The sequence below is a fragment of the Lepidochelys kempii genome, chromosome 1, assembly GCF_965140265.1.
Source record: "Lepidochelys kempii isolate rLepKem1 chromosome 1, rLepKem1.hap2, whole genome shotgun sequence".
Taxonomy (NCBI): Eukaryota; Metazoa; Chordata; order Testudines; family Cheloniidae; genus Lepidochelys; species Lepidochelys kempii.
The window spans coordinates 123,951,515-123,975,035 of NC_133256.1; the positions used below are offsets into that span (position 1 = coordinate 123,951,515).

Consider the following 23,521-nt stretch of genomic DNA (forward strand, 5'->3'; position numbering starts at 1 on the left):
CCTGATGGGATTGCTGGTGTGGCATTTTCTGTGAAGGCCACACAACTCTGGATTATACTTCCACTTTTGGCCTGCCAGAACCTGGATCTGTTAACCATACAGACATGCTGAAAAGCCCTTCTGTTTTCTGAGGATTTAGGCCAGTTGTTCTTAACCAGGAGTGCACGCACCCCCTGGGGGTGCGAGATGCCCTTTCTGGGGGTGAGAGACATGCCAGATTTTTTTAGAAGGTAAATCATCAAAAACACAAATTAAACACAGGCACGTAAGTACAATTACTTTGTTTCATCAAACCTAAATGTTAATTTATTAACATTATACATTTTTAAATTATTACTGTAATATACAAACAAAAAATATATCTAGGTTTAAAGAACTGACCTACTTCAACTATTTTTGATAAGGGATGTGGGAACATATTTTGATTTTTTGATAAGGGGTGCGAGAACATATTTTGAGAACCAAAGGGGTGCAGGCTGCAGTAAAAGTTAAGAACCACTGATTTAGGCAATGGTTGGCTGATGGTTTAAGGCTTTTCAACTTAATTGGCTGTGAGTATTTCAATTTCATTTTTATTGGAGGTTATTGTAGTATTCTATTTTATTCCATTACTTTATTGCACTATATTCTTTGTACTAGTCTCATAATTATAGTGATTATTGGATGTATGAACTATAGCTAAATTTCACAGAGCTGTGGATGGGAATTTTGCATTTTTAAATCTAAATAAATAAATAAATAACATTGAGGAACCCTGAAGAGTTCCTTCAAACAGGGATGTCAGCAGCATATATATCTCACAGACAAACCAGACAAGGTAAACAAAACTGTGGGAGAAAGGAAAAAGTATTATCTAGAACTAAAAAAATTAAATCATGTGTATAAGTTCTCAATGGCACAGACAGTATCTTTTCCTTATTTATCTCTGTCATTGAAAAATTGCACACATCATTTGAACAATCCATGAATCAACTTTGTGTATAATTATTAATGTCACTGTAATTCTGAAATAGTGTACTGACAAATTTTCCACTTTAGAGGGAAATTGTACAGGGCTTAGCACAACTGGAAACTAATTTCATTTAGGGTATGTAGGTGCTACTGTAATACAAAGCCTATTTGTTACTGGCCAAATCAGTAGTTTTCATAGATTCATAGATTCATAGCTATTTAGGTCAGAAGGGACCATTATGATCATCTAGTCTGACCTCCTGCACAACGCAGGCCACAGAATTTCACCCACCACTCCTGCAAAAAACCTCTCACCTATGTCTGAGCTATTGAAGTCCTCAAATCATGGTTTAAAGACTTCAAGGAGCAGAGAATCCTCCAGCAAGTGACCTATGCCCCATGCTACAGAGGACGGCGAAAAACCTCCAGGGCCTCTTCCAATCTGCCTTGGAGGAAAATTCCTTCCCGACCCCAAATATGGCGATCAGCTAAACCCTGAGCATATGGGCAAAATTCACCAGCCAGATACTACAGAAAATTCTTTCCTGGGTAACTCAGATCCCACCCCATCTAACATCCCATCACAGGCCATTAGGCCTATTTACCATGAATATTTAAAGATCAATTAATTACCAAAACCATGTTATCCCATCATACCATCTCCTCCATAAACTTATTGAGTTTAATCTTAAAGCCAGATAGATCTAGTTGCTTGGGACATCTACAGCAACATAGATCTGAACTGAAGGATCAGGCCACCAACCCAATTTGCACTCATGAATCAAATTATTTTTGAAAGGGCTATGAATTAACCTGATCCATCCATCATCATGATGGCAAATTGCAAAGGGACGTATTCTCCTTGCAGATTGAGCACCACCCACATAAATCTCTACCTGGTCCTTTAGGTGGTCTGCCTAGATATTCAGTTTATGTCTATTGCTGGCAAATTTATTCCGCCACCAAAGCTTTTGGTGACTAGATGATTGCCAGCTGTGTAGCAGCATTCCTAGATAAACATGCTTCGTAATTCATTGGTATTCCATCCTATTAATATCTCTGTACCAAGAAAGTCACTGAAACCAAACCAACATTGATGGAGGTGGCTGTTGGTTTCAGTTTCAAATATCCTCATTTCTGATCTTGTCCTGCCACTTGATATGGAACAGTGATCAAGTTCCCCTGCCATTTAATAGAGTCAGTATAACCATGGTTGTGTAGATCCACAACTTCATAGCAAGCTTGATGTCACGACCTCCCCCCATAAGTCACTGAAGAGCCTGAAACATGGCAGCAACTGTCTATGTCACTTCCCAAGTATTTGACAGATTCAAGGGAAATTTCCACTTCCATGTCAATGTCTTAAATCAGTGGCAAAGGCCAGAATACTCAGTGTGGCTTTAGACTCGGTTGTTCCATTGTTTGACTAGATCTTTACTTTGAATTAACCTGATGCACCACCTGACATCCCCTCTCCCAGCCTCCCCTCCCCTGATTATATTCCCAGCAAAGAACATGAATGTAGCTTAGCATTTACCTAGTAAGCTGCCATTTCTCCAAACTGTTGCCTCTGCCCATTCACTGGCATAAGGAATTCTATTGCAAAAAGGAACGAGTCTTTCCAATCTGACCCGGAAGGAGTAGCACTTTTCCAGATCAAATCCTTGCTCTTCAACTTTGCAACATGCAGATTTTCTAGACTGGACAGGAAGATATTTGATCATTAATTATTATTTCCAACATATATTTTTCTTCTCACAGTATTATACTATATCATTGTAATAACAAACATAGGAGATGGGCTGACACAAGTAGAACATCCCCAAAAATTTTAGGAGATCTGGATCTTGGATGGATTTTCCTGGTTCAAACTGATTTCTAGCCTTAAACAATGTTACAGTTAAGTTAACGTATAAGTTCTTTGTTACATTTATGTCTCAATAATTATTTGCAGTGAAACAAACAGAATTAGCTTTGGTCCACAAAGCATACCCGTTAGTTATGAGCCTAGGAAGAATTAATCCATGAAATGAAATGTAAAGCTGGTATTCATGTTCTAGATAAATAAGTTGCCTGAAACATTGTCTCTTCCCCATCTCCTGTTCTCTGTTGTTTTTCTTCTTTCTCCCATTTTTCATCATCATTTCCCATTTATGATTCCCCTCCCTGCTCCCATTCTTTATATATGGCCTTTCCCCTATGTCTTCTTGATATGTGTGTATGAGGTGAAGTGAATCTCCCTTGAAATGTGGCCATTTACTGGAATGCTGACATTCAGCACACATTAGATATCCAGGAGTCTAGCAAATGTTAGGGCTTGCCTTCACTGCTAAACAAGATGTGTTTTTTACTGGGGATAACTAACACTGTCTTGAGGTAAAAATACACTGAAGACCAGCCACTTAGTTTACCATGAAGTAAACTCCTCAAGGCTAATCCCTGGAGGAGGTATAGGATTGTTTTGCTTGACAACTTTACCTTTCTTTAAATTAAAGTGTCTGGCCTTCAGCATGTATTTACCTCAGGGTAGCACATGTGTGTTAGTTACCCCAAAGGAAAAAATGCACCTTTTTTGCAGTGAAGACTAGACATTATTCTGCTGCCAGCCCATCAAGTGTATGTTAATGGGATGGGATGGGATGGTCCTGTTGGGAAAACCCATGCTTTCTGTTCTGTGGAGGTGCCACTCCCATCTCTTTCCTGTGCTAAGTGAGAATTCCAAACTCTACCCACCTGCCATTCTTTGTCATACTTGCTTTTATACTGAAGTTCAAGCTTCAAGCACCTTGCTGTTGTCTTTGGTTTATTACATTCTATCGTAACCGTATCTCTTTTCCAATGGAAGGTTACATTTTCAGGCGGATTGGGTTTTACTGAGGAAAAAATTTGATATAAATTACACAATACGCTCTTAAAAAGAATCACTACAACTCACTTCAAACCATCGCTCCCAAACCCAAGCCTTCCTGGAATTCTTTAGACTGTCATGAAGTTCAGTTCTCCTGGAATGTTCAGTTCTCCAGCTGGCCTGTTTTCTGTACATCAAAATGTAATTCAGACCCATGGCATCATGCATTTGTGCTGTTCTAAATTGACACATTGATTACAGATGGTCAGCGGTTATGGGCACAATATTTTGAACCATTTGGTTGTTTACCTCTTAGCAGTGGAAGTTGCATCTTCATGGGAGTTGGAGCATAACACCCTTCCTAAAGTACATTAGTGCACCCTCTCTTTTGATCCACACCACCTGCAAGAAATCTAACTACTTCACTCCCATTCCTGTAGTATCTGAGCACCTGGTAAATATTAATGAATTTTCGCAAAACCCCCTGTGAGATCTGAAGCACTATTATCTCTGTTTTAGGGATGGAAGACTGAGGCACAGAGATCCAAAGTGACTTGCCCAGTGTCTCACAGGACATTTGTGACAAAGCTGGGAATTAAACCTGAGTTCCTGAACACCACTCCAGTGTCTTAGCCATAAGACTACCCTGCCTCCTGGGAAGCTCTCCTAACTTTAGAAGACATGCTCAGTGGTGCTCTATAGCTGGTTTATTTTATTTTATTTAGTATTAGTTCCTACTATTCTGCAGATTTCTTTGCACTAATAGTCATTACATGTTGAACCCATAAGGCACATCTACATACATAAAACCAATAAAAGTATAACAGAAATGGAAATGCCTCTTTCTTACTCTTCCAGTGTTTTCTCACTGTAACCCGTTGTCATTTTGGCATTGTGATATCATCTATTTACCCCTCCACTATGAAAATGGAAGCATGGCTTCCAGTTGTTGCTACATGTATGTTTACATGTTCTACATAGTCAACTATACTAAATATTTCAAAATCCAAACATATCTACATTTTTAAGTGTTCAAAATCCAGATTTTGATCTGAATTTGGGGGGCTTTATTCAAAACAAGTAGCCCCAGTGAAGGCAATGTGACCACTGAAGTAAGTGTTGAAGAAGAAGCCTCAGTATACCCAAACAGAGAACAATATTCTGTCCATCCTGATAATATTTTATACACTTGACTAATTCGCCATCTTCCTCGATAATATTTTATACTCTGAAATAGTTCTATCTCTTCATCTCAGACTCAATACAAAAGAAGATCACTGAAGGCACTAGCATTACCAAGGAATCTGGTAATGTCATTGCTCACTCACTTACTAAAGGAATCAGATTTTAGCTGATGATGGAAAAGCTCTTCACTTCCATTCTTATCCTTAAAAGAGATGTTAAGAGTGAGTCCCTCTGTCTTAAAGAAACAGCCAGAATTGTAACCTTGGTCAAGTATATAGTGGGGGCATTGCTTCCAAGTTCTGTTTTGAAGAGCTGTGCCAAATCTATAAGTAAAAACAAAATAAAATTAGTTAACACAGTTATTATGTTATCTATTGAAATGAGTTAGTTGCGTTTTGTCACTTTAGCTTATTAAAATACTTCTCCCATGGGAAATTTATAGATGGGATTTTCAAAGCGGAAAAGGGGAGTTTGGTACCTAATTGCTATTGCCTTTCCAGATAGCTGTTCATTACAATTTGAGATTGTGAGGTTTCTTTAATATTGTCTTTTCTAGGAAGGGAAGGGTTTGTTTTAACAGCTGTGTCAGACATTCACCATTTGGTGACATGTCCTATTTCTACACCATACTACTGGAAATGCTGTCTCATATACCCACTAACAATTGAGTAAACCTCCTACTGGTTGACTTGTCATTGACCCAAAGCAGCTATAAATGTTTCATTTCATTTGCAGCATCAACTGATTGCTGCACAGCTCTTAATTATAACAGCAGCTAAAGCTGTGTGTGTGTGTGTGTGTGTGTGTGTGTGTGTGTGTGTGTGTGTGAAAAATGGCTCCAACTGTTCTGACAAACTGGTGGGCATCAGAAAAATGGACAAAACTGTGGGTGTAACTACTTGCGTGCAGCTAAGTATTCAGCAGATCTGATGATTAGTTTGGAAAATAGGGTTGTGGTGTGGAGCGAACACAAACGAGTCTGCATGTTGATCTGGATCAAATATAAGATTCTCTTTCATTTGCGGGTGTAGCTCAAACACAACTTGGACTGAGTGAGATGGCGAAGGGTAGGTCTGAGTTGCAATTAAAACACTCACAGGTGCCCCATGTCAGTGACTCAGACTCGCAGGGCTTGGGCTGCAGGATTGTAAAATTGTGATGTAAACGGAGTTCCAGACCCCCATGAGCCCAAGTTAGCTGACACAGGCCATGGGTATTTAATTGCAGTGTAGACATACTTTCAGAATCACTAACCAAAGACATTAGCCAAGGGGAAGAGGATAGCCATTGCCAGTACTTACCTGTAAAAAAAAGTCACATTCCTGTCAGGGAAATAGTCTTTAGCTGCCCATGTGATCTGCATCTGTTCACCATTGAAATTGACTGCTGTGATTTTGATAGTTTCTTTCAAACCTGTCTCATTGCAATGACAAACAAAACAGTTTTAACCCCAGAAATCAAGGACATGACCACACATTTGTTCAGAGACCAGTAGTTCCGATTTAATTACTCCACGGTCACAGACGACAGAAAAAATGAGAGGTGACGTGAAGACTTGCAAGGCAGAGAAATAAGACTAAAGGACCTAGAGAGGTTAGAAATATGGGTGGAAAATAATAAGGGCATTGAGACTGGAAAAGTACAAAACAAGGCCTCTGCAGAAATATAATCTGAAACATTTGGAAGGAGAAACCTGGAGAACAATAGCGAATGAACAACACCGAGGGACTGTTAGGCCTGGTCTACACTAAAAAATTAGATCGGCCCAGCTGCATTGCTCGGGAGTTGTGAAAAATCCACACCTCTGAGCGATGTAGTTAAGCTGATTTAACCCCCAGTGTAGACAGCGCTAGGCTGACAGAAGAATTCTTCCATTGACATAGATACAGACTCTCAGGGGGGTGGATTCCCTACACCAATGGGAGAACCTCCCCCGTCTGTGTAGGTAATGTCTAAACTGAAGCACTACAGCCGCGCAGCTGCAGTGCCTGAGCTGTGGCTCGGTCGCATTTCAAGTGTAGACAAGCCCACAGTGTACAACAATAGATATGAGTCTGCAAGGCCATGTGGCAGCACAATAGGCCCAAATACGTATGCAGAGTCATCACACAGCAGAGCAGGTTGATGTCAGTCCCTCATTATACAACTTCAGTATAACTGCCCTGGAATATTTCATTTTGTTCTGTGCAGCTCAACGCCAAGAAGATGTCAGCAGACTCGGAGGAATGCAGAAAGTAGCAATAAAAATGATTACGTATTTGGGAAAGAAGAACTATGGTCCTGATTTCTTCTCTCACACCAGTTTTGAATAGGTGTAACTTGAGTGTCTTCAATAGATTTACTGCAGATTGGTGGCTGTCTGAGAGAAGTATCAGATCTGAATTTGGGTAGCTTGTGAGGCTATACTGAAATTCAGCTTTGAATAGCTCTTCAGAGGAAATCTAGCCAACTTTCCGATATTTGGCTTCAGCTAAATAATATTTCAGATACCTGCTTGAAGTGGAATCTTTAGAAAGAAACACTGCCTCCACATAGTATATGCAGCATCACTGATTTGGCCATTTTTTATCCCTCTCCTTCAGAATTAGTTTGGCTAGTGTCCCAGATTAGAATCAGTGGATAAGAAGGAATTTTATGGTTTCTCCCAATGGACCTGGCCACTTCTCCCTACCTCCTTATGGCCAGGTCACCTCAGAGCATCTTACTATCCTCACATCCTCTTTCTTCTCCCATCCTCCTGCTCCCAACTACCAGACTTCCCTCTTGCTCAGATTCTAGGCATCTGATCAAAGCCAATGTTGCTTCCATTTATTCAGGCTTGATTAGAATACCACAGTGGTACATCAAGTATATTCCTCAGAGCTTGATTTATCTTTAGACAAGATAAACAGCTACAAATATCTGAAGGGTGCATATATCAAGGAACCAAGGGAATTTTTCTGGGTTACACAAGAAGCATAACTATAGGTAGTGGAATGAAATCAAGAGTATGAAAATTTATGCTAAATATCAGAAACAAAACTCCTAAAATGAGATCTATAAACTGTAAGTTCCAGTTCGGAGTCATTTTAAAATATTTATCATAATACAGGAAAAATTACTATAGGGAACAATTCTGCACTTGCAGGATACAGGTGATTGGGCCTGATTCTTATTGACACAAAGGCCACTTTACACATCTCTGGCAGTGTCAAAGGGCATTAAAGTGGGCATAAATTATATCTGTGAATAATTAAACAAATTTATAGTGTGCTTTTTCTTATTTTTCCATCACATCTCTTCTTTTAAATAACGATCCCATATTATTAAATTTTAAAAAATTGAAATAGTGTGTATACAGAACACTACATATCTTGAAGTCCCTTTACACACATTAACTCATTAGTCTTTACAACAGCCTGTAGAGGTAGGCAAATAAATATTTTGATGACTATTATTATGGACAATTTTTCGTTCTATAAACCAAGTAGGAATCGTTAACTTTCATGTGTTAGAATCATAAAAAACAAATAGGGAATGTTTGCATTGCATGCTTGTTTAATCACATACTTTCAAGGCTAAGTCAAATTCAATGCTCATTTAATTTTTCAATGTCAGAATGCACTGAGTTATAGGTAAACATAATGGCAGGCAGTAAAGAGGCATTCCTATCCATATGAAGTATTTGTATGTAGGACCCAAAATGACTCTGGAGTACCTTGAAGCCCATATGCTGTCTGCTGGATATGTGTCCTTCTCTAAGGGAATTACTTCTTTAATGTCTTTCAGCCAGCTATTGTCTTATGGAACTGTCAGATGTAGCACTGTACTTTTTTTAGGGGAAGTACTGGTCTGAATTTCTTTATGTACACCTGAGAAATATTGTGGTGGCCAGATGTGAACATTTTTGTGTTAATTCCCCTTCAAATTTGTGGTGACTATCAGTACATATCTGGACGTTCCCTTGTCATTTTATGGCATATCACAAGGACCTCAACATACTCATAAAAATAAACCACAATTCCTGTCCTTTTGAACAAGTTTATAATTTATTTCTTTTAGCGAGGAATAACTAATCCCTGTGGAAGATGCCAGATTGGCATTTAATCCTTGATCTCAATGCTGAGATTACCAACAAGGATGCCAGCTCTAGGACTAATTGTGATGTTGTTGTTTTTTTTTTGTGATGTGGACACATGTGCCCTGAGAATGTGATCAGAAAACGTAACTTATTTTACTTAGAATACCTCACAGCCATCATATGCTAAGGGCATTTGATCACCGCTGACCTCCTCTCCATACTAAGAGGTGAAAGGTTCTGTAATCCTATTATCAATCCGCTGAACCAATCCTTCCTCAAGGCAAAATCCTGAAGTCCTTGATTGCGATCCTGCCTTTCCCTTCCATGAGCAAGCGGGCGCCTAAATGGCAAATTCCCCCAAGTGTTGGATCATATTAAAGAAGTTCTGTATTAAAATCACAAATGAGTTTGATTCCCCAGAGTTTCAATTCCAGGGTATTACTATTTAAGAGGTCTCTTGGTTTTTGGTACTGTTTCTCTCCCTCTATGTGTGAAACTTGCAAGCTGCTAATTGTGTTAGTACATTCTAAGACAGAGTCTGTTCTCAAAGCAATTCACAGAGAGAGAGAGACTCAAAGCAATACTCTAACAACAGAAACAGCACCCAGAGACTCCCCGCCCTTTTGTTGTATTAACCATTGTGATTAAAATAGAGAGAGAGGATGTATGTGGATGGATGCTTGGTGTGGATAATAACTGAATGATCAGGGAGGTGCCAGCCTAAGAATCCAGTGTCCATCGGCTGAAGAAGGTGTCAAGTGGAAATAACCAGAGGACCCCACCCGGAGGGCAGACTGGAATCCACCCAACAGCCTCAAGAATGGGAGAACCAAAGAACAAGATAACATCTTGGAGCCGTCAGGAATGTGCTATCTGCTGATTGATTCAGCAACAGCATGATGAAGCAATTCCCATAGACTGGCATAGGAAGAAATTCCTATAAAAATAGACTCTAAAAAGTGAGAATTTTGGGGTCTGATTCTGCAAACCAACTTCCAGGAGCATCAGATGAGCATCTGACAAGGCCCTGCTCCCTCCTCATGTCCAGGCCACCTGGCCAGTGGCTTGGCATGAGCAACTCTAAGGCTGGTAACTATGATAACAACCTTGCAGAACCTGTGAGCGTGTGTTTGTATGAATGAATGTGTGAATAAATATGAGATTGAATGGCATGTTATAGCTATAACTAACTGCTTACTATGATTCTTTCTGTATTCACAATAAATGTGGTATTTTGCCTTTTTCCCTTTAATAAGATCCTGCTGGTTTTTATTTTATTGGTACAACATTTTGGTGGAGAATTGCGAAAGGGGGAATATTGGTAAAAAACCTCAGTTATTGTAAATATTGGTGTGCACACCGCCAGCTCTAGTGAGCTAGGCATTTCTATTAGGTTAACCAGACCTGCTGGCCTCCGAGAAGGTAGCAGGGGACCTGCTGGCCTCCGAGAAGGTAGCAGGAAAAACAGATTTAACCAGACCTGCTGGCCTCCGAGAAGGTAGCAGGGGACCTGCTGGCCTCCGAGAAGGTAGTAGGGAAAACAGATTAAACCAGACCTGCTGGCCTCCGAGAGGGTAGCAGGGGACCTGCTGGCCTCCGAGAAGGTAGCAGGAAAAACAGATTAAACCAGACCTGCTGGCCTCCGAGAGGGTAGCAGGGGACCTGCTGGCCTCCGAGAAGGTAGTAGGGAAAACAGATTAAACCAGACCTGCTGGCCTCCGAGAAGGTAGCAGGGGACCTGCTGGCCTCCGAGAAGGTAGCAGGAAAAACAGATTAAACCAGACCTGCTGGCCTCCGAGAAGGTAGCAGGGAAGAACAGGTTAACCGGACCTGCTGGCCTCCGAGAAGGTAGCAGGGGACCTGCTGGCCTCCGGGAAGGTAGCAGGGGAAAAACGCATAGATTAAGCTATGATTTCAGAATCTAGGCTGTGTCACTTGCTAAGTAATACCAGCAGTGACAAAGAGATTGAAATATCCATGTTAAGATGTTTAAAAGAAAACAGGGTAAGCCAGTACTAGAGGGAGGAATGGAGTCAGAAGGAACTCCAACCTCACCTTTTGTTAAAGAAATTACACCTTTTAAACAAATCCTTCAAAAATTTGGGCACAGTCCTTGGACTAAACAAGGCCTAGCTGATGTCTGCACTATTTTGGACCTAGAGGATAGATTGGCTCAGTATATCCTCATATACAAACCTTCTAGTGCTGCCAAAAGAGATGCAGCAGCAATTTGGTTGTTGTGGGAGGCATGTAAGGATTCTTCTCTCCGCTTGTCTTCATGTAAAGAGGAAAAGGCACAAATGGAAAAGGGAGCAGACAATTGGAAGGTGCTGGCTACAAATATCCAAAGCCAGCTGAAAATAGTGAAAGAGGCACTCCAGGAATACAAAAAGAGTGAAAAAGTTAACTCTGCAGAGGCTGGAGGGAGGCAGGTAAAGGGGGAGAAGGTCCTATGTACGGCACCCCCAGGCATAATTACAAAGAGAAAAGAGAGTAAAAAAAAAAAAAAAAAGTTAACTCTGCAGAGGCTGGAGGGAATTAAGCAGTTAAACTTTGTATTTCACCCAAACAACTTTTAACCGAAAATGTTAAAAAGGAAAAGTGTTAGAGCATTCTTGGTTTCTTTGCAGCCATTCTGAAAGAAAAATGGGCCCTTTTCCAAAGGAATGTCTGTAAATTAGCCAGGCAAAAATAAACTATCTGATTAAAATCATTTGACTGGACAATTTAGTCAAATTTGCTAAAAGAACATAAGAGGGTTCTATTGGAACTTAACTGCGTCAAATGTATAAAGGGAATGTAAGATGTAAAAAACAGAGCAGTGTGGAAGGGATGTTGAAGGAAAAGAAAATGTGTATGTATCTGTCTGTGTGTGTGTAAATATGTAAAGTTCTAAGGACCAGTTAGTTTTGTTTTTGTTAATGCCACTAAAAATCCATTTGACTCTTTAATTCAAAGTTGCAAAACTGACAGACCTTTTTGCTAGACACGGGTAATTAGTGTTGTTTGGCTTTGGGATTTGGCATTTAACCCTTAAAAGGTAACTCAATGCTTTACAAAATTTAAAATGTTTTTAAGTTGTGGCTGCAGCAGGGCAGTCAAAATCAGGAGAATATATAAAAAAAAAAATTTGGATTCTTTTTGTTTGTTTTTTGTTTGTTTGTTTTTGTAACAAAATAGCAGATGAGAGTTGTAGTAAAAAAAATAAAAATAAAAAAAGACAGTGCCTCTCTGAAGCAACAGCAGGGGTGAGGTGCACAAAACAAAAAGAAGCAATGTTAGAAACACTGAGTCTTAAAATGGCTCTGAGTAATCAGACTGTCACTTTGATAAAGGTACATGAAAACTCTGTAAGCAAAAAAAAGAAATAGTGACACCTTATGTAAAAATGGATCTGGATAATGTTATAGAAGTTAAACTATGGAAGAAATGTGCATTTGCCCCAGAACATGTGCAGGGTATATTGTAGAAGGGGCAAAAGAAATGCAAGCATACCATGCTACTTAATTAAAATGCTATTAGGGCTCCAAAGGGACCCACAATAGGTTGGGTTTTCTTTTTCAGATTGCTGTGTGTTTTGGAAGCAGAAGTTAAAAGTAATCAAAACTCTGGTGAAAGTTGATTGTGTCCCTTTTAAGATAGAGTCTCTGAGCTGCTGATGGCTTTAAATCCAAAAGCAGGAAGTTTCTGTGAAAATGCAAATTACCTAAATGATAAAGGAAGGAAAGAACTAGCAGCACAAAGGAGCTGCAGATAAAGGACATACCTGGTCAGCAAACAAATTGTCTAAATAAAAGGCATGGGATAACAAGATAATTTTAATACATTTAATGATAATAAGTATCCCTGTAACAACGTATAGTGTGTATGATTTTTGGAAAAATCCTTTAAGGTCGTATGGTAATGATGCTTCTCAGTTATTACCTGTAAATACAACTTAAAGCTTAACACAGCAGGAAAAACATTATAAACTTGGTCTGCTGTATAAGAAGGAAAACTCAGGGATTTAATGACTAAACAGTGGGATAATTTCCCCATAACCCTTAAAAGATAAAAGCCTTTGAAACCTGGCCTGCCTATAGAACAAAAACAGGAAAATATGGGGGCAATTTCTCTGTTTTGCCTGCAATCAGCAAGGGTATTTGTAAAAGAAATATTTTAAGCAATAATCTGCCACCCCAAAAGGGGTAGAAACATGTTCTTTTTGTCTTTCAGAAAATCAGGAAAAGCTGCCAGCTGAAAAGCAACCCAATACCATGAATCTACTGTCACAATAGAAATTGTGTTCTGTGTTCTATGTTTTGTCTTGTGTTTTGTGTTGTTGCTAGCACTGTTGTGTGTTTAAAAAAAAATACTGAAGACCTGCAGGTAATTAAAAATAAATTAAGCTTTCTGTCCCAGCTACAGGACAGCCTGATACAAAAACAAGTACATGCCAATGTAGACTTGGTCCAAATTGGTCTGGGTAACCTAAAAGGCCGATGGAATCTTTAGTAGTGGCTTAATACTACCACATGGCTTATCCATAAAAAAATATATATATATTAGAAATAGGAAACTACACAGCCATAGCTATGGGATGCACTGAAATGCAGATACTTGCACTAGCTACTTTGGAACACAAAATGTTCTGGGTCATATTGGGAAATATTAAGGGTTTGATGCATTTGTTAAAAAAGAAAGAGATCATTGTTTGACACCTATCAATATGAATGGATGCAATATGTTTCCACTATTGTAAACCAGACTTGTTAATGGGAGAAATTGTTGTCAAAATTGCACACCAACAGTCCCTGGAGGCAAAGGTATTGAAGGTTAACCCACTCCCCATATTACACATGGGATCCTTTTGGCTACCCTGGACCTTGAGCCAGTGGGCTGGGGAGGGAGGGAAGCTATTGGACACTAGAGGTTGTACCGAATGGACTCCTCAAAAGTGGGTGTGCCTCACCTTGCCTGTTGCCCCAGAACCTTGTAGTAAAGATACATCACTAGGATCATGTATGTGGCATGAATTGGAATCACAAACTCAAATTGCCTCACAGTACTTTCTCTTGAATAGGCTACATAGAAAGTGACACTGACGATTATAAATCTTAGTGTCAAAAGGGGGATTATGTTGGATCATATTAAAGAAGTTCTGTATTAAAATCACAAATGAGTTTGATTCCCCATAGTTTAAATTCCAGGGTATTACTAATTAAGAGGTCTCTTGGTTTTTGGTACTGTTTCTCTCCCTCTATGTGTGAAACTTGCAAGCTGCTAACTGTGTTAGTACATTCTAAGACAGAGTCTGTTCTCAAAGCAATTCACAAGAGAGAGAGACTCAAAGCAATACTCTAACAACAGAAACAGCACCCAGAGACTCCCCGCCCTTTTGTTGTATTAACCATTGTGATTAAAATAGAGAGAGAGGATGTATGTGGATGGATGCTTGGTGTGGATAATAACTGAATGATCAGGGAGGTGCCAGCCTAAGAATCCAGTGTCCATCGGCTGAAGAAGGTGTCAAGTGGAAATAACCAGAGGACCCCACCCGGAGGGCAGACTGGAATCCACCCAACAGCCTCAAGAATGGGAGAACCAAAGAACAAGATAACATCTTGGAGCCGTCAGGAATGTGCTATCTGCTGATTGATTCAGCAACAGCATGATGAAGCAATTCCCATAGACTGGCATAGGAAGAAATTCCTATAAAAATAGACTCTAAAAAGTGAGAATTTTGGGGTCTGATTCTGCAAACCAACTTCCAGGAGCATCAGATGAGCATCTGACAAGGCCCTGCTCCCTCCTCATGTCCAGGCCACCTGGCCAGTGGCTTGGCATGAGCAACTCTAAGGCTGGTAACTATGATAACAACCTTGCAGAACCTGTGAGCGTGTGTTTGTATGAATGAATGTGTGAATAAATATGAGATTGAATGGCATGTTATAGCTATAACTAACTGCTTACTATGATTCTTTCTGTATTCACAATAAATGTGGTATTTTGCCTTTTTCCCTTTAATAAGATCCTGCTGGTTTTTATTTTATTGGTACAACACAAGAACTCCCCCACCCCATAGAGGCCCCTCGTCAGAGACTCTGTACTGTTCAAGATCTGCAGACTCTGAGTGGGCAAATCAGGGAAGCCACCTGGGCTCCTCTGGATTCCTTTTCAAAAGGCTGCCAGGGAAACTGAGGGTTAGATTCTGCCTATTTGGAGAGAACAATCCATTTACCCACTTTTACACACCCCTCACAAGCACAAGGCAGAATCCCAGGCTCTGTGGTCACTTCCTTCTGACATCCCAGAGTGGATGGAAAGGGATGGGGAGGAGGTGAGGCTGGGGGGTCTCACCCTCCATGGAAAACCAATAGAGATGACTGGTCACAAAGGATGGAGTAAGCTGCATCCCACAAAAAATGCCTCCTGGTCCTTCTCCTGTGGGAGGATAGCTCCATACTATCCTTTAGTATAGGCTGTCCCTTAAAGGCTCAATCTAACCCTGGATAAAGACCTTATGTTTTGGCTTTATATGCTTTTTATTCGGCCTTAAAGATTGTCATTTTTATTCTGAGCCTTCAAAGACTTACCCATATGCTTAACTTTACATTTAGTCCTCTTGGCTTCAGTGGGACTATGTGCATTGTGTAAAGCTAACCACATGCAGGAATCTTTGCAGAATCGCGGTCTTATTCTGCACATAACTATAGGCCTGCTGCATATTATGGATTGGAACTCTGGGATTTTCACATCTGTATTTGACATCTAGCAAACATGGTCATTGAAGTGTACACCTTGTAAATACATTAACAATAAACAGTGAGTAATTAATAGAAAGAGAGTGGGGGGTTATAATAAAACATCTGGTGAGATAGGAACCATCTGATGTACTCTAGTTTCTAAGAACTTCATAAAAGGTAAGTGATGGCATAACCTGTTAAAGATTTTAAAATAATGTATTCAATTACAGAGGACTTATATAATTTTAAATACATTTTAAAATCATTTGATTATTAAAATATGCATTGCTGTTGAGGAAATGAACTTCAGACTCTGCACTTTTTTGGTTTGTTTAAGTATTTCATATACATTTCAGAGCCCTCTCCAATACCCTATGTGTTCCAGAGTAGGGACCAGACCCTCAGACTCCCTCTGAAATGTGATGGGAGTAAAATACCTTTGAGGATCTGGACCCATGCTCTCTCTTTAAGTATTGGGACAGTACTGTGTTCATCTTTACAAATAATAATATAAATAAAGAAAAGGTATTATTTTAAATAATATTTTTAAAAGGTTGACTCAGATCAGCATCAGTAGTTTGGATTCTTTTCCATAGCTTATCCAAATGTTAATCATCCCTTCTTACGCCCAACACTTCCTGCCCCGTTTGCTGCAGGGATGTTTATTGTCCTCTATGGGCAGACACTGCATTTTTGGAAAGAGAACCGTCTTATGTCAGTGGAAAGTGGCTTTCATGGGAGTCAAGTCAGAGAGTTTTAACTTGGGGGGGGAGGAGCGGGAACAAGGTAGAGCGATAAAACAAAGGATATTTTCTCCCCCTTTCATAGGCTTCATGATTCCAAGGAGGGTAAGTGGGATGGTCTTAAGCATTGAACTGTCCACCCAGTCAGGATCTTTACAAGCCAATTGGGTGCCTCATTTCATAATAATTGTAGCCCCCTATTTTTCCCGCTGCCCCACAGTTGCACAAGAGCAGGGAGATCACATGACACCCCAAAGTGACAGGAAAGAAGCAGGGTTATTAGTTAATTATTATTATTATAATTATTTATTACTGTAGCATGGCTGGAAGCCAAGGCCTCATAGTGCTAGGCTCTGTACTACCATACAGCAAGGAGACAGTGCCTGCCCTGAAGAGCTGTTCTGGACCCATGCCCTCCTGTGTCAGCCAGTGGACCTGGCCAAGAACTCAGTAAGGAACCTGCTGCACTGCTGGAAGGGCCACAGCAAGGTCAGACTCTTCCAGCTCCGGGGAAAACTCTACTTTTGTTCTCTGAGGGAAAATTCTTGCTGGAACTCCAACAGCATTAATGGTGCACCACATGGCCCTCAATGACAGGGTCTTATTGGCACAGTTGATCACTGAATGCACTGAAAGTGTGTAGAAGCATAAATACATGAAATATGTGATCTCTGCATGTGCAGGAAGTCGTCTGGTAGGAAAAATAAGCAGAAAATGTGACTATTAGTTGAGCCCACCATCCTCAGTAATTTATGCAAGCAGAACCCAGAGCAATTAGGAAAGCAGCAGTACTGCGAACCACAAGTAATGTTTTTCTTTATCATTGAACCAAAAGGAACACCATAATAAACCTGAATGTAATGGAACAGACAAAAAACACATATCTACAAAGATAACAGAGTGGAACACCAATGTTCTGGAACCGTTGCAATCTCACCAAAACAACAAAACAGAACAAAAAAGAAAAACCACTTCTGATTTCCCCAAACTGATTAAAACCTAATAGGCAACCACACATAGTACTTCCACATGCAGTAGCTCCTAGCCTGCTGTATTGAGCCAGCCTGAGACTGATACCCTGCAACTGATTCTGCAGCAGCTACTTGCACTGAATATTATTTATCCATGACAGCAATCTCATCTAAGTCAGTAGAACCGCATGTAGGAAATAATGCTACTCAGGGTAAGCACTGAAAAGCATGAAATGAGCTCCCATGACTCAGAATAAAAGGTAAGTGAATCCCTGTCTTAAAAATGAGAGGGAGTGAGATGGAGAGAAAGTGAGTGCATATGCCTGGGAGAAACGTATTCCTTATTACATCTATTGGGCTTCATAGCAGGCGGAAGTGGCACACAATTGGTAGGATCAGCAGACACTGCAGTAGCTAGGCACTACTAGGCTGATTCTCCACAGCCTTGCATCTTATGAGGTCATTTATGCTTGTACAAATTGGATCTAACATATGTGAATAGTAGAGTGTTACACCCACTTTGTAAATAACCATACCAGGTAATTAGTACTGGAACATCGGTCCTTGTGTTACTGAGTTGCCATAAGTAGTATGTTTCAGACATAAAATATAATATAGTACAGATTTCTAAAGAAAATGATAAACTGTTGGAAGAATCTTAAACCATGATTTTTTTTCATGAAATTCAGAAATGAAAAACAGGAACTTAGAGTTAACAAGAATGAAGGTCAAATTGTCATCCATGTGTGCTGGGTGGTTTTTTTAATGGATTTTTGAGTTAATTTGTTTATTTCTTAGCACAAGTAATAATGATACTGTGCAATATAACTAAAGACAGATATTTTAATGTCCGGGTTATCAAATATCCAAGCTGTTACCGTGGATTAATAATAAGTGAGGTTTTCCCCTCTGGGAAATGTATAATTAAGTATATACTTTTTCAGTATCCTCAGGTCAATGGATATTTCAGTATCCTCAGGTCAATGGGCATTATCCCATATACTACTTAATATGAGAGAATATTAATTGTTTAAGTCTTACTTTAATCTCTGGTTTTTAATATGAATATCTTGTCAGAAGATTGCACTTCTATTTTTTGCACATGATCCCTGCTCGCATAATTCATAACTTCGGCAGTATGTACCACTTCTCAGAGTTTTGAGAGGCACTCCCCTTATCTTCAAACAAAACATTCATCTTCCCTGAATGTTAACTGGAAGAAACCATTTTAAATATTTCTGTTATATCCCTATAGATTTGTGAAGAAACAGGGGTCAAATACATGCCTGGTGTAGCTCCACTGAAGTCATTGTGATGTTACACCAGTGATGAAACGGGCCACATTTTTTAAGAAGGTATTGTACTTGATAAAACATGAAGCAAATAAAGCATCCACAGAAATAATGTGAATCTGCACATCAGGTTTTAAAATTAATATCTGGAAGTTCAACTTACTTTGTGCAAGTGGTTGAGAAGCCACCAGGTTGCCCAAGATAAAGATTGCTGCATGGGCTTGAAGGACTAACCCCATACTTGCAAATATTCATTAGTCTATGATCAGATTACCACGGGAAGCCTTGATAGCATTTCTTCATGAGTAATCTTAACCTCCGGAGTTCACTGCTTAATATCAGAGACTGGAAGGAACTAGAGGAAATGACAACAGGAAACAAAAAGTTAATTTTCATGTATATACAAATGTATGAATGAAATATATATTATTACAGAACAGCAGCACTTCACGTGTCTGCCTATGTTATTCACATTATGTGATACCACTGTTAGGCAGAAGAATAATAGTAATTGAATAATAATAATTACTAGTATACGGCTTAATCATGCCTAATAGCCTCTGGTCTGCTTTGGGGAAGGGTATTTTTAGCACTGAAGGCACTCCAGGACCCAGTGCACCATGATGACACACTCCATTAACTGGCTCTATCACTGACTGCAGTACCACAAGCAGGGGGAGAGCAGGATCCAGGAGTCAGCAAAGGAGAGGGGGCAGAATACTCTGGCATTCTGGGGAAGAACAGCAGCTGCTATAGCCCCAAAGAGGATGCAGTATGTTTTCCTCTCTGCCACTAAGTGGTCCCCTGGTTGCTGTACAAGGGCCATAAGATGATTTTTTTTTTCTTGCCACACTTTCTACTGGCTAAATCTCAGTTGGACTGCAGCTGTAGGAAAGCAGGCTGGTGCTGCTGTTATTCCAGGCCTGGGGGCGGGGGTGGGGCAAAGGAAGACACAAGGAAAAGGTTCTTTAGCACTCCCCTCACTAGCCCATAATTACTAAAGAAATACTTTGGAAAGGATATATTTTAAGTCAAAACTACTGCATTCCCCTTTTCTTCATTCAGGGACGGCCATTGACTTCAGAAACCAATCCTCATGTTGAGACATTGGGGACTGTAACCAAAGCCCCTCAAAGTCAACAGAGAGACTCCCACTGATTTCAGCGGGTTCTCAGACAAACCCTAAGGAAGGGATCTCCTTGAGCATGCCTAGGTGACAATCTGACTGCGTAAAACAAACTGACTCCACAGAGATGCTTCAGGAGCCAGCAAGGAAAGAGTTAACCACCATTTCAGGGAGCTTGGTAATTACCTGTTTTTATATATTTTCCACAGATAAATGATCTTCAGTCCATGAACTAAGATGCCGTGAGCCCTGAGATCTGTTCTGCAGTGCAGCCACCCATGAACCAAGGAGTAGCTCAGGTTTAGGTGCTTTGTTTGGGGATGTATAAATGATTAACTCACTCTCACCCTCTTGGTCTTTGCTCCGTTTGCCCCTGAGACAGTGCCACAGCCCAGTTAGTTTGGACTAGGGTGACCAGATGTCCCGATTTTATAGGGACAGTCGTGATTTTGGGGCCTTTTTCTTATATAGGCTCCTATTACTCCCCACCTCATCCCGATTTTTCACACTTGCTGTCTGGTCACCCTCGTTTGGACCCTGCTCTCCAGCCTGACATCCCAAATGCCTATCCCTATGTCAGGATGGAGAGGAGGGTCCAAAAAACCTGGCTCCAGCACAGCCTCCCTCAGGCCTAAAGGGAGCAAAGATCAAGAACAAGTTAATCATTTATAGGCATGGATGCTGAAGGAGGCTGAACTGAGCAAGGCTGTAAGCTGCCAGGTGACAGCTGCTAAAGAATCACCCAGAGAGTAAGGACAGTGCCTTCTCTCCTAGGGCCTGATCCGGGGTTCATTAAGTCAATGGAAAGATTCCCTTTGAGTTCAATGAGCTTTGGCTCCAGTCCAATAAGAACTCCTGGCCCTGTGCCAGCAATTGTATCCTCCACCCAGGATTAGTTGCTTTTAGAATTGCTCACCTACCTCCTCCTGCAGCATCTGCAGCTGCTCTCACCAACTTCCTTCCTCTCCTTTTTATTCCCCTACCTCATCTTCAATTTGAAAAGGGCCTTTGATCATCAGATATCTCAGCAAAGTAAATTGCCTCAGACAATTTACTTGTTCCTTCTTATAGGGACCTAAATAAACAATAGCCTGTGTATAACTTCTTCTTCTTCTTTGTTTGCTTTTTTGCATTGCTACACATTCCACGGAACAGCTGATGGATATGTAAATGGAACGTTCACACTGTTCGTTCCTGTCTGCAGGGCAGGTCACTGTATTTTTATTACCAACCCAGCACTCTCAGTGCGCTCTGTGCTGTACAAAGTAGAGGAAGTAGAGAGAATAGTAGAGAATTAGTAGAGAATAGTAAGGTCTGATGCTCAGCTGCTGTAAATCAGTTTAGCTCAATGGAGCCAATTTGCACTAGTCTGGCCTTCAGTTTGTACTATTCTGTGAATGACATGGCCTGTAGGGCACAACCCCTCTTTGCAGGCTGAGTGGGAGCTCTAGGCAGCATAGACACAATGACTGCAGAAGCTCCCAAAACTGAAGCTTCCAAACATCACTTAAGAAAGTGTATTGTACCTGGTGCAGATACATGGTCTGCATCTCACCAACACCCAGTGATTCCCCACCACCTTTGGTGTAGAGAGTGCCCCTACCAGTGCTAGCTTTGCATTCTCATTTGGTTGAGAGGTGTGTAAAGACTGTGTCCATCCAAGCATGGGTGAGATGCAATGGATGAAGGCAAGAAAGAGGGAGATATATCACTGGTGACTATCTAGTGAATAAGACTTGTTGTGACAATATTTTCTGTGCTCTGAGACAGAGAGGAACTAAGGAATATGGTTAGTGTTAGTCAGCCCGGGCAGAGTACAATGAGAAAACAATATGAGTTAGTACACCTTCACAGATTTTAAGTTCAGAAGGGACCCTTAGGGCCAGCTAGTCTGTTCTCCTCTATAGCACAGGCCATAGAATTTGACCCTGTAAATTCTGCATTGCAGCCCAGCCATGGGAGTAATCCATGACTGAAAACGAATATTGTGCGTGGGAAATATGGATCTTCCTTTCCCCGGGCAGAATGGCAACATTCAGATTCAAGCTGTGGGTGGAAGGGCTCAGAGTTACATCTGCTCATCAACCTTGTGATGCCATTTTAAAAGGGGCAAATGCCATTCTGGTGTGTATTAATAGGAGTGTCATATGTAAGTCACAGGAGGTATTTGTTCTGCTCTGCTCAGTAGTGATGAGGCCACAGCTGGGGTATTGTGTCCAATTCTAGGCACACACTTTAAAACAGATGTGGACAAAATTGGAGAGAATCCAACAAAAAGAAACAACAATGGTAAGAGATTTAGAAAACCTGACCCATGAGGAAAGGTTGAAATAGCTGGGTATGTTTAGTCTAAAGAAGAGAAGGTTGAGGGGGCACATGATAACAGTCCTCAAATATGTAAAAGGTTGTTATACAGAGGACAGTGATCTATTGTTCTCCATGTCCACTGAAGGTAGGACAAGAGGTAATCACTTTTGAGAAGAAAAGAAATTGCTCTTTTACAAAGAGAGTTAGGTTGGGGGATTAGGCAAAACGTTCTAATTATAAGGGTGGCTAAGCACTGAAATTGGTTACCTAGAGAGGCTGTGGAATCCCCGTCCTTTGAGGTTTTTAAGAACAGGTTAGACAAACACCAGTCATGGTCCTGCCTCGGCAAAGGGGAGTGGACTAGATGTACTCTCAAGGTCCCTTCCAGCCCACACTTTGAATGCAGCTCTGGTCACTCCATCTCCTAAAAGATATATTGGACATGGAAAATGGGCAACAAAAATTATTAGGGGCATGGAACAGCTTCCATATGAGCGGAGATTGAAAAGAATGGGACTGTTCAGCTTGGAAAAGAGACAACGAAGGGGAGGGGATATATGATAGAGGTCTATAAAATCAAGAACGGCGTAGAGAAAGTGAATAAGGAAGTGTTATTTAGTCCTTCACATAACACAAGAGCTAGGGTCACCCAATGGAATTAATAGGCAGCAGGTTTAAAACAAACAAAGGAAGCACTTTTTCACACAACATACAGTCAACCTGTGGAACTCATTGCCAGGAGATGTTGTGAAGGACAAAAGTATAACTAGGTTCAAAAAACAATTAGGTAAGTAACCTCTGACTGCCAGAAGCTGGGACTGGATGGCAGGGAATGGATCTCTCAATAATTGCTCTGTTCGGTTCATTCCCTCTGAAGCATCTGGCATTCACCATTGTTGGAAGACAAGATACTGGGTTAGATCAGCGGTGGGCAACCTGCGGCCTGTGGGCCATATGCGGTCCATCAGGGTAATCCACTGGTGGGCTGCTAGACGTTTTTTTTACATTTGTGCGGCTGCCCACAGCACAGTTCATCAGTTTCAGCCAATGGGAGCTGCGGGAAGCGGTGGCCAGCACATCCCTGCAGCCCGCACTGCTTCCCACAGCTCCCAGTGGCCGTGGTTCACCATTTCCAGCCAATGGGAGCTGCGGGAAGCAGCGGCCAGCACATCCCTGCAGCCCGCGCTGCTTCCTGCAGCTCCCAGTGGCCGCGGTTCCTCGTTTCCAGCCAATGGGAGCTGTGGGAAGCAGCGGGCAGCACATCCCTGCAGCCCGCGCTGCTTCCCGCAGCTCCCATTGGCTGGGAATGGCGA

General features: G+C 41.0%; 1 protein-coding gene across 1 annotated transcript in view; it reads right to left on the reverse strand.

The window, feature by feature from the left end:
- Positions 1 to 19,014, reverse strand: part of CRLF2 (cytokine receptor like factor 2) — a 30,199-nt gene extending 11,185 nt beyond the window's left edge. The window contains exons 1-5 of the mRNA XM_073327755.1: positions 18,939 to 19,014; positions 6,286 to 6,397; positions 5,132 to 5,307; positions 3,685 to 3,824; positions 2,489 to 2,651 (exon numbers count right to left, since the gene is read on the reverse strand). Coding sequence (XP_073183856.1) covers positions 2,489 to 2,651; positions 3,685 to 3,824; positions 5,132 to 5,307; positions 6,286 to 6,397; positions 18,939 to 19,014 — 667 coding nt within the window. The remainder of the gene's footprint in view (positions 1 to 2,488; positions 2,652 to 3,684; positions 3,825 to 5,131; positions 5,308 to 6,285; positions 6,398 to 18,938) is intronic.
- Between the last annotated feature and the right edge of the window lie 4,507 nt (positions 19,015 to 23,521).